We start from the raw sequence: 12,010 nt of genomic DNA on the forward strand, positions 1-12,010 counted from the left end.
CAGATTTGAGGCCTGGGCCAGCCAACATAACAGCACAGTTTTGGTCGTGCTGGACCTCACTGGAGTAAGTCACATATGTATCATATGTTAAACTTCTTAAATTTTAGTGTTAAGAAATAAAGTTCTCAGTTTATTTTTCTTACATTAATCTATTTCATCATTAATCTATTAAAGTTGTTTCTCCACTTTGGTTAACCCGCACACATTCCGATTAGACATACATCTTCCCGATTCCAATCGAGTCGCTGTTGAAAATGAATGACTGTCAATTTTATGAGAATTCTGCTGATGCGGATTAGGTATTATTGCTGTAACAAGTAAATTATCCTTACTTGTCTAAAAAAATCATTGACGTTAGTCAAAACCTCTTAATTGTCAATTTTTAATTATATCATGTTCTCGTTCCAGAAAGATTTGATGTGTCACGCCAGACATGTCGATGGATTGGATTTGGATCGCTCTGGCTCTCGCAGTCACTCTTTGTCGTATCGTTCAGTCATTGTTCTTGGGGATGCTGTACGACGTATCGTGCCAGATACTTGGTGAAGAAGTATTCGACGATCAACATCATGGCGGATTAAATTAACTTGCGGTGACTTACTGTAAAAGTAATTTTAGTTCTTTATTTACATATAAACACCGTGTATTTTATTTTAATGCCTTCTTTACTGCTCTTTAGTTTTGCCTTCCACGTTGAGTCAGTCACACCGTGTGGTCGACGCGTGGACTTGATGATCACCAATAAGCGGTACTCATTGTATTAATTAATTTAGATCTCTTACAGGATAACAACTAAGTTTCAATTCATTTGTAGCCTAAAGTGTGATATTTTCTTATTCTCTGTATTTTATTGCAGGTTGCAATGAATCTGAGTGCCTGATGTGTTCCTGCCATGAAGATTTATCAGAAGTTAAATTCATCAATTTTCAAATTTATGATTGATGATTTGAAATTTTTTAAATTTCCACGAAGAAGTTGTGTGGATTGATCGACCAACCCAAATACAAGTAACTTCACTTGATGTTACCACCTATTACCTACCTGGTTCCTACTCCATAACCAAATATCCAAGTTCCTATTTCTTAACTCCCCGTGTCATTGAATTTTGCTTCTATATTTAGTTTTTATTTATTAAAGTCGTCGACGTCCAAAAGTCACTCCGTCCCTTCACTCCCTTGGTTGTGAGGAACCTTATGTTAAGGTTGCCGAAACCATTTTCCTATCCCCTCTTTACGAATTCCATCATCGGCCGACTTCATAAGCCTGACACTTGGGAATCAAGCAGTGAAAATATAGTTAACAAGGAATATTAGCCACAAGCTTTGTAATGGAATCAAAGAAAACAAATTCTATTTTTAAACTTTATGTTGTTACAATTAGTGGAATTGTCCATTAGACAATTCTAGAGACTAATCTATTTCGCTGTGTATTTTCAGTTCGTTTTCCATCGAACTAGTGGAATCCTGATGTAATCTAGTTGACTTGTTAGCCGATGTTTTCTTCAAAAATCCATGGTAGTTAAGTCACTGGCTTACTGCCAACCAATTTCTTTTCCAAAATTCTGTTTAAATTAACTAATTAAGTCAGGTATACAAATTGCTATCTTTTAGGCATTTCTTAAACGAAACAGCAATTTGTTTATTTTTCGATTCAAGTGCGAAGGTTTTGCTTAGACATATGTTATGATATAGCAGTTGTTTATGTGGCCATACCATCTAGGAAAAATGGGAAAAGTAAACTCAAGGGGTAATATAACCGTATTTGAGAAAGTGAGACAGTTTTCTCTCCTTTTAATGTAAAATGCTTTATTGTTCTTTTTTATTCTTCTTTGTTAGCTATCAATTTCTCATTTCCAGGAGGAGTAGAAAAAAATGCAGCTATCAGTATCCAGAAAATCTAAAAGTATCAGTTATCCAGATGTTTCAAACAAGTCAACTACTGCTCCGACATGAAGGTAAAAATCATAACCACAATTTCATATTTCACAAGCTGAATATTTCTATTATTGCTTAAATTAATTTTATTTTGTTAAATTAAATTCCAGTTCTTTATTATCCTCGTTGCATTTGTTGCGTTCGCTGTTGCCGATTCATACAAGGCTGCTGAATACGAGGCTCCCAAGTACGAAGCCCCGAAATACGAGACTCCTAAATACGAGGCTCCTAAGTACGAAGAAGTAACATACGTAAGTTTTGATTCAATTAATAATTAAATGACTCAAATGACAAAAATTAATTTGCAACCATTGAATTACAATTTCAGGCCCCTCAACCCTACAGCTTCGGATACGACGTCCAGGATAAAGAATCTTACACTGACTTCGAGCACAACGAGAAATCTGACTACAACGTAGTCACTGGATCTTACCGTGTGGTTCTCCCCGACAGCCGCGTCCAGATCGTCACCTACAAGGCTGACGCCAACGGATACACCGCTGACGTTAAATACGAAGGGGAAGCCAAGTATCCCGAGAACGCTGAGTCCAAAGCTGATGCTTCCTACTCCGCTCCATCCTACAAGGCTTCCGAATACCAAAAACCGGCCTACGTCGCCCCCACTTACGCCGCGCCATCCTACACTACCCCAGCCTACAAGGAGCCGGAGTACGAAACTCCAGCCTACACCACTAAAGCTACTGCTCCCTACCCAAAATATTAGTTCCCGTCAATTGTTCTTTCTTGATTCTGAGATTATAATTTAAAAGTCTTCAAACGATTTAAAGTCTCCCACTGGAAAATCAGTTTAATGCTAGTCCAAGATTCACTTCTCATTTCTCAACATTCTTCCTTGTTTGTGATAATGAAGTGATCATAGAAATCTACAAGCTAGGTGGCTAGTCAAGTAGTTAGTTGGACAGTGTCGAAAACCGATGTAAATTTATCAAATAACGAAATAAATAAATTGTTGCGAGGGAGCAAAACATATCTTATAATTTCTGCTTAAGCAATTTTGATTGGTGACTGTCGGAAAACAATTGTAGTATTTTCTATTTTGAACGTAAGTTGCCTGGCTACATAGCACTTAGCAGTAAATTTCAAGTTACGCGTGATAAAGCAATCAATTTTTCTCTTGCCCATAAAAAGTAATGGGGTAAAATGGTTCGTTTGATAGAAGATAGATGTCGCTTAAATCTCTCATGTCGAAAGCATGTCGAAAGTTCTTGCTGCTTTGTTCGAGTTTTACTTGTGTTTTTGGAATAAATTCGACGCTAAATCAAATGTAAGTTATTTTCAAGGATTATAGTTCCAACATAGTTTATTTTTATACCCATATCGTGTTTCTACTTGAATTCTAGATTGCGTATGCAAATGTCCTGCACTACCTGACAGCTTATTTCAACAACGTCGGGTTTTCATCACCAACAACTGATTGACTGAAATGTTTCCCGTCTGTCTGATCTTCCACTATGAAAATCACTTTGTTAATGAGACATTAGAATAAGATACAGGTTAACAAATAGCCTTTTCTGTGTTGTACCGCTCACTACAGTCAGAAGTGATCACAACCAAGTACGAAAACCAAACAGTTGTAGTACTACAATACAACCTATGCTATAAGTCTAGTAAGTACTAAAACTAATTTAAATCATATAATGCCAATAATGGTGGATTGTGACTGATTAAAAAATTCTCCCTTGAACCATGTAGAACTCTAAATTTCGTGCCTTCAGCAGTGTGAAAACAGTGAAATTGTATTCATACTGTGCTGTTTTCCAGGATCACTTGAAAGCAATATTGCATTAAAAGAGGTAAAGGTTTGCTACTGTTTTCTCCCAGAAACATTAATTCTTACAAAATTATTTCAATAATAAGTATTTCAGAAGTATGTTGATGAGGCCATACCGTTAACTTCCACATATTCTTCTTAATCATCAAGCAGCCTTAATGGGATATGAGAGCAGGAGCACCTCTTGAAATCATACTTCCCAGAAGTTACCCTAGCCTGGTTAAGGTAAGATTTCTGGATCATACAATTGATTGTTACTTATTGTTGTTTGTTTTTGTTTTCTAGGATCAAGAAAGGGACTGACGCCGATTATCACCTCCAGGTTTGGAGTTTTGAGCTTATGCTGTTTGTAGTGAGTTGGTGGGTTCTTGGTGACGAAGGAATGATCATGATTTGGTGAGTAGATGATGCGTAAATCAATCGATTGTCAACGAGCTAGACCGCAGACATCTTCACATTAGTTTTAAACGTTCTTCTTTCCATGTCTTATTTTTAACGCTAGATGGATAGATGTGGAATCCTGGAAATGTTGCTGACCGACAACCAGCTCCGGTCAAAATTTGGTCTTGCGGATGCATTTGTGCCACCCAGCATCAATACCACCTATCACCACGCTACTGCAATACTTCATGACACTTTCTTTAGCATCATGAAATTTATCTCAACATGTGGAGTTGGTTGCTGTGAATTCCATTTTTACGGTTTTTTCATCATGAGCATTTCAGTGTGCTTCTTAGAAAAGGTAAAGATTGATATGCTTTATTCATTTTTATATTTTCATTAATGTAAATCATTGTTTTTAACAGAGCACGCAGTTTCTTTATGGAATCGTGTGGTCCTGGCACGGAGATTCTTGTGCCAATGCTGACCTTTGTCCATGACGGAAGAGGCTATTCCACCAACGTTCTTCTCCATCCTTATCTTCGCGACGCACGCTCATCTAGCTTCACTGCTACTAACCACAATTTGTTTTACTACACTGGCGACTTGGCGAGTTTCTGGACCACTTCAGTGATCGCTTCCGTGCCGCTGTTACACACCTGCAGTCACTTGCCACAGGATTATGCCCAGGTACCCAACAATTGACTTATTTTCGTAGATTATCTACTAGTAATCTATTTGCGTTAAACTCTGTGTCTGTGTAATAGTTTTCAAAATCAGGCCCTTCTTGCGCAAACAAAGTTTTACTTGAGCGTTTCTTTTTTCTAACGCTAGATGGCTTTCGAACATTTTCAGCTGTCAAAACAGTCAGTTACAGTTACTTTGAACATCTCTTTAAACGTTTATCGACCGTTTTTGGTGGTAATTTTGTAGTGATAACTAACGATAACTATTCCCCCAACAAAGCTCACTTGTTAGGTTTTCGATATTTGATTTTTTATTTCTACTTCCGGTTTACTCATTTCAGTCTGTAGTTTAGTAAATATTCATTCGAGGTACAAAAGAACCACATATTCGTGATCCTCGTCGAATTTGTGGTAAAGTTCATGTTTTGTTTTTTATGTATTCGTACTTCCGGTTTCGAAAATTTTCCTGAACTATAGTTCAGGAAAATTCTCGATTTTGGCCAAATTTTGGATTTCGTTTAAATCATATCTAATCGACCCCAAATTTCATGGAGATCACGAATATGTAGTTTATTTTGACGACAGCTCAATGGTTGAGGCGCTGTGGTTACTTCCGGTTTACTTCCGGAATTTTTTTAAAGACTAGCAAGTGAACTTTGTTGTGTGTACAGTTCTCAATATTGCCAGCTATTTTTAAGCCTTTAATAATGCGAGCTGTTTAAGTTTTGAGCCAAAAACCTGATTACTGTTACCTATATGTAAGTTCAATTGTCATGTCTCTTAATAAGAATTGTTTTGTATTTATATTTAGGTAATGCAGAGATGTTGCCTAGATGAACACCAAAAGATTGACGGCAGCCCTAAAATGTCAGCGTGGATCATCGTATTGTTGGTATTGTTGCGTTTGTTTTGTGTTAGTTAACCCGTTGTCTGCCACGCCTTTGTTCTCCCCTAGCTCCTTAGCATTGGCCGCGCCGAAAGGCCCTGTTAGGCAATGCACCATAGGGACTTCCCCCTTGTCAGCCCGGACTTGTCAGCAATGGCAAGTCCCACCTTGGCCATGGATCCTTCAGACGTGGCGCGTAGATTAGTAGAAAACAACCTACGGGTTGTATGGCGTGGCAGCCAACGGGTTAACTTAAGTGTATATGTGTATGTATATGTGATTGTAAAATGTGGCGGAATTGTGGGTGGAGGTGGGAACAATAAACACAATTCACGTATCAATTTAGTTTGTTTATTACATTATTTAAAAATAGCATTGTCATAAATAATGACTTTCCAAAGCAGAATTCAAATATGAACAATAACTACTATACAATTTTATCTGTCGCTCGATAATGTTGAATCCCCTTGATCTGTTAGCAGAATAGACAATCTCTTCATACCATATAAACATAGATTTTCAACTTATAACAGACCAAAATTTCAAACTCAATGAGAAAAATGTAATGCAAGCTACTATTAATCTTCTGACAGCAACAAACACAACAGCTCCTTTCAGACCAAGCAGCTGCAACACCTGCATTGCTGAAATTTCAGCTATATCTCTTGTCAGCTTCCACCAATGGGTCCAAACCATGAAACAGCGGCGGAGGCCTGAAAACAGAATGGAAATGTATTGAAATGTCAACCATTTTAAATCAAGATGGTACAGAAAGGAAGCAATACCTGAAATCAACCTTTCCTTTGATCATCGTAAATTGGAGCTTATGTTGTGGTCATCAAAATCTCCTGAGTGGGCACCATTATCTCCGCAATGGGAGCAAAAAGTTGGATCTGACGAGGAGTATATGAATGGCTCCATTAATCACATCACCAGCTGGCTGCTCCAAAACAAGACAAATGTCGAACTTCACCTGACGGTTGAATCCTATGAGATAAGAAAACAGATGGGACATAAGTAACACGCAGTGCACGCTCAACAGAAATATAACCAAAACTTCAAAATTTTTAGAACAGACAAGAATTTTTACAATAGACCTTACAGTTGACAAGGTTCAAATACTAAGAAAAATGTTGAACTAAGGGAAATCAAATCGTGTAAAAACCACACTGAGTTTTACATTCTACTAAATGGATGATCAGATTATCAGAATAAAAGGCTAGATTCCCAGTTAAAATAAATTGATAGTTCAACTATCTGATCTGCTTTAAACTGGAGGACAGGAAACAGATAAATTTCTGGATTTTACGAAAAAATTCTATGAATGTGGAAATTGCTGTGCAACAAAGTTTTAACCTGCCTTGAGTTGTCATAAACCCCTCCTACAGTACATTAAAATCAAGCACGAATAATGTCAAAGCAAATTACTTACTGCATGCATGCCAGTAATTTTGGGAAAATTTCTCATGGCAGTCTATAGGCAAAATAATTCTGGCAAAGTTAAAACCCAAGAGTTGCCATAGAGGACGCCGGCCACTAGCTGCCATCTTGAACATTAGTAAGGAGGAATGGGCAAGGTTGCCCGATAAGAAAAATTTACCTTTAGAAACTGTGAAGTGACATCTAGTGTTAAAGCGAAAAAGGTAATGGGAGGTCTCAGCAAATGGAGTGGCTAATTGGTCAGAAAATTGGTTTACCATTATTCTATTCTGCATCTAGCGTTACTTAAATGGTATCACTATCAGAAACCATAAGAATAAATTTGACACGAGTGGTGCGGTGATGCGACAGACCAAAATCTTACATTTTCAAGACTTTCAAGACACATCGCGCTAAGACTGCGAAATAGCGACATTGTTTTTGCGAATTGAAAGGGCATGTTAAAATTGGGAACATGGGAATATTGTTGTAGGGAAAAGATACAGTAACTTAATGTTTTGTATAGAAACAGAAATAAAACATTAGTTGGTTTGCTAAACAGTATGGAATTTGTTTTAAAAGGAATATTAAAGATTCGGCTCAATTTAAGGGTATCGCCAACGCAATCAAAATTGAAATATTTTCTGTGATTCATGATATCGTAACAATTTTAGGCACAGTACCTCCAAAATTACAAAAACGTGCTTAAGACATGACTAAGAGAAAGAAAAATGTAATGGCAGCGGCGAGATTCGAACTCGCGCCTCCGAGGAGACTGGTGCCTTAAACCAGCGCCTTAGACCGCTCGGCCACGCTACCGATACACAAGTAAGTCAATGATCTAAAACTTTCACTTTTTCGTAAAATAAAAATGTTTTGTAATGGTTTTTTTACAAATTCACCAACTCAGCAAATAGTAAAAACAAATGATAATAATAAAAAAAAAAATAATAATTCCCAAAGAATATTTGTTTTTCACGCATGTAAAAAAATCGTAATTTATGAACTGATAGGAGACGATATTATTAAATTTAATAGTCAGATGAGATCACGAGGAGAAATAAGCCCATCGTCTTTTTAACGGATGTCCCCTTCTAGCCACATCTTGAAAATGATCCTAGCCCTGTAACAACTATGCATTGCAAAATAAAGTTAACCAGTCCTCTGCGCGAGTTGTTGGCTACGCTAAACGTCATCAATTACAATTGAGCACACGGGAAGGTTTGCGTTCAATAGGACATGTGGCGTTCAGATATTCCATTCAGTCGAATAGAAAATGTAATGTGTCGTAATTTAAGATCCTGATTTGATCGAATAACTCGCGCATTCACCCATTTCAAAATAACAGCCGACCCTAAATGTCAATAAATTAATGAACTGTCTAATTTATTACACCGCAACGCATGCGACGTCATTCGATAACATTTTAATGACTATAATCTATCACGAATTATAAACTATTAACGGTAATAGAATCAAGAGTCGGCAACAAACTTTTTGATTAAATGTCTGATATTAAAAAGGATCGTTGCTTGCTGCAGACACAAACTTTTAAATGACCTAGAAGAAAGTTACATGAATCGATAATGTCATTAAAAAAGACTATCCTATTCAGCGTCCATGAGATTATTTGTTGTGGAAACGGACCACTTTGCAAACAGTTTGACTTTTCCGGTATTATAAAATAACACTACAGGAGCTGTAGGCCTACTGTACTCGTGCAGTTTCAAGCAGTTGAATCGAGAAGATTCTACCAGAAAGTCTAATTTTCTGACTCACCATGTCGAATTTCCTTTTTCCTTTCTTCTTAGTTTCCATTTATTGGTTCACCTTTTCTATTTGTGGCTCGTCATCAACGCCCAATCGGCTCAACGGCCAACACCTCCGCGTCATCTGGGTAATAAACATTAAAAACATTTAAGTAGTATAACCAATTAAGAACATTACATTACATATTCTATTGTAGACACCTTGGAGCGGAAACCCCAAAGGACTCGTAGGACCAGTCAAAGGAGAGCTAGTCCTCGAATTCTTGTCAAAACGTTTGAATTTTACGTAACACAGAAATCTAAATTATTTTAAATGGCATTTAACACATTTAACATCTTAATTTACTTCATTACCGGCAAGGTACGAAATGATACGAGTGTTGGACATCCAACTGGGACCATTACAAAATGGACGAGGACTCTTCAATTTCCTGCTGGATCAAGTTAAGTTGTTTCCTTTCCATTTGAAATAGAAATTAAGAATTTCCTGATCTATCGCAGCGATGCGATTTGCTAGTCCACGATCTGGTACCGACATCCCAGCGCAATCAAATCATCGATTTGACATTACCTTGGGCGTACGTAGTGTTTCACCGTTGTGCTTTTTTGGATTCGTTATCGTTATCGTTAATCGTTATTTTTTCAATTTTTCATTCGTTTCGTTCTTCGTTTCGTTAATTTAAACGTGTCGCATTTTTCTGTTTTTGCGACCGTTATCGTTTACCTTACAATTTTTTTTTAGAACCTAGTTTTCTAAGGCCTGTTAGGTTAAATGATGTAGCGAAAATAATGACCTAATTCCTCGCTAGGGGATCGCTAAGCCGCTAGTAGGTGGTCATCCCAAAATTGAAAAATTCCAAATTTTGAGGGGAAAAAAAGTTCCCCTGGTGGTCAAAAAATTTGAAATCTCTACGGTTTTGATACGAAAAATTTAGCAAGAAATTAACGAAAACAACGAAAAAAACAGCCATTTCGTTATCGTTAACGAAAAAAACGAGCATTTTCCAAAAAAATCGATAACGAGGCTCGTTAATACGTTATTTTCGTTGTCGTTATTTAAACGAGTGAAACACTAGGCGTACGATTATTTCGCTTTCCTCATTCCCGCCCCGGACGAAACGGCCAACATCAACTCGGTCGTCAAACCGTTTCAATGGCAGGTTTGTGCATTTCTACTAGCCCTAAATCTTCATTCATATGCCCTTTCACAGCATTAAATTATTCAATTTACAGGTATGGCTAGGGCTGGGGGTATCGATCATTTGCGTCATCGCAGTTTTGAATTCAATCCAGCGCTACTTGGAATATCGATCCGCACTCCATATGGATTTTAAACCTAGAAATAAAAAACCGAAAACTGGAAATTTGCAAAACAATCGTAAAGTCAAGAGATATCAAACCGGAAAGCAATACCTTTACGTATTAGGCATTTTGCTTTCACAAGGTTATTTAAAATCTAAACTTGACAGTCACCGTCACCAGTCATCAACTTATATTTGTCAGGTGGTTTTTGCCCATTAAAATGGCTACCCTATCGACTGGTTGCTGGCGTATGGACCCTGGCCGCTTTCATCTTCGTCCAGTCCTACACGTCGATTCTATTCACTTACGTCGTGACGCCAATCAATCACCCGCTAATCGATTCCGTCTACGACATAATTGACAACGGCGATATCAATTTCTACGTCAGAGAATACGGATTTCTAAACGTTCTATTTAAAGCAAGTTAAAATGGCAAAAGTAAATTCACTTGAGGAACCTGGCTCTAAATTTCTTGTAACGACACACAGACAACTAACGAGACGGGACTGTACACGACACTACGAAAAAGACTCGAGTCGTTTCCAAATTCTCGTTGCGCATCGCCATCTGAATGCATCAATTTGATTACGCCGGGATCCAGAAACGTTTTCGCTGAGGTAAAAATGTTTGACTGTTTTAATTCGACACGAATTTGAAAAAGAACTTTTTAAAATGTATCAAATTCACTAGGCAAGCGTTTACCTAAGGGACGCAATCAGAATTGATTTTCAAAAGACGGGCAAATGCAACTTGCAAACGGCAAAGGAAAACTTCATCAGTATCATGGCATCGTTCGCCCTGCCGAAAAACAGTCCCTACACTCAGAGCATAACCCAAGGGTAAGCCAGTAGAGTTCAATGACTTTTCTCTTTTCTTTAAAATTGTCAATTTCAATTGATGACACAATCTTATACAGAATATTGGAACAGCAGCAAATTGGTCTGATCGAATATTGGTACAAGGGGATGCGCGCCATACCTCCTCAATGTGATGTTACAACCAAAATTGGAAATAAGAAAAAGAAAACAACTCCTCTTTCCCTGAAAAATTTGAGCGGCGCATTCATATTCTTATCGATTGGACTGAGTTTTTCTTTTCTGGTTTTTCTTGGTGAAAAAATTTGTTCGTGGCGCAGATTGCAACAAGATTAGATCGATTTAAATGCGATGGCATATCTTACGACATGGAAGAGGAAGCAGAACCCACGAACGCACCAATCGGAAACCAGATATAAAATGAGATTTAAAAAACGATTTAGTAGCCCAGTATTTAATAAAAAGAGTCTTGACACAAGGTCCAAATATATACAAACTAAAAGACTATTAATTGTCTTTATTGCCACTTTTGCCAGCCCTACCGCATCAGAACTGCACGCATAATAAAATTTGATCAAATAAACTCGCAGCTCAAAAACCCATCACGTTCTAATGGATGAGGATTTATAGTGAACTAATCCATGGTCGAGTAAAAATACGAGATACGACTGTAATATAGATCTAATGGGCGCGAGGAGATATCAGGTTGTTTGCTTACCCCACAATTCCGGTCGATTAAAAACCGCTGCGAAGTGTCTGCGTCGAAATTCTTTCAATTGGCTTTCAGCAGCGCATTAGCAACGGACTGGAACAGCACGTATACGCACATGGTGGACTGCCTTCCAGCTGGATCTGCTTGACAATGTTGCACAAACTCACTTTTCCACTTTTCGAAATCGACGGATGCGGAATTGCGGATGCAGGCTGCTGGTATCCTATCCCGACTAGAGCGTGAATAAAACCAAATTTAGAGAGACTTATTTGAGCAAAATATCAGATATAAATACAACCAGTCTATAGCGTCAT

The 12,010-nt window shown here is 37.7% G+C and overlaps 1 protein-coding gene, 2 long non-coding RNA genes and 1 other non-coding gene across 5 annotated transcripts; 2 read left to right on the top strand and 2 right to left on the bottom strand.

Moving 5' to 3' along the window:
* On the top strand, window positions 1-2,904 carry LOC124196839 (cuticle protein 21-like). The gene is made up of 8 exons (XM_046592073.1): window positions 1-64; window positions 175-299; window positions 409-608; window positions 680-748; window positions 857-1,007; window positions 1,857-1,954; window positions 2,045-2,185; window positions 2,263-2,904. The coding sequence occupies exons 6-8, from the start codon at window positions 1,949-1,951 to the stop codon at window positions 2,656-2,658; spliced, it is 543 nt and encodes a 180-aa protein (XP_046448029.1). The 5' UTR covers window positions 1-64; window positions 175-299; window positions 409-608; window positions 680-748; window positions 857-1,007; window positions 1,857-1,948; the 3' UTR covers window positions 2,659-2,904.
* Window positions 2,905-3,132: 228 nt separating this feature from the next.
* Window positions 3,133-4,396, top strand: LOC124196840. Of its 2 annotated transcripts, none has more exons than XR_006875843.1 (6): window positions 3,133-3,219; window positions 3,296-3,562; window positions 3,648-3,748; window positions 3,821-3,951; window positions 4,012-4,122; window positions 4,229-4,396. It is a non-coding gene; the product is annotated as an uncharacterized LOC124196840 (long non-coding RNA). The 2 variants fall into 2 exon arrangements; XR_006875844.1 differs by having other exon boundaries at window positions 4,012-4,048.
* Window positions 4,397-6,008: 1,612 nt separating this feature from the next.
* On the bottom strand, window positions 6,009-7,256 carry LOC124196841. Its single transcript, XR_006875845.1, has 3 exons — window positions 7,112-7,256; window positions 6,465-6,666; window positions 6,009-6,392 (listed from the first exon to the last, which is right to left on the bottom strand). It is a non-coding gene; the product is annotated as an uncharacterized LOC124196841 (long non-coding RNA).
* Window positions 7,257-7,835: 579 nt separating this feature from the next.
* On the bottom strand, window positions 7,836-7,917 carry Trnal-aag. The gene has a single exon. It is a non-coding gene; the product is annotated as a tRNA-Leu (tRNA).
* Between the last annotated feature and the right edge of the window lie 4,093 nt (window positions 7,918-12,010).

The sequence above is a fragment of the Daphnia pulex genome, chromosome 7 (genome assembly GCF_021134715.1).
Source record: "Daphnia pulex isolate KAP4 chromosome 7, ASM2113471v1".
Taxonomy (NCBI): Eukaryota; Metazoa; Arthropoda; class Branchiopoda; order Diplostraca; family Daphniidae; genus Daphnia; species Daphnia pulex.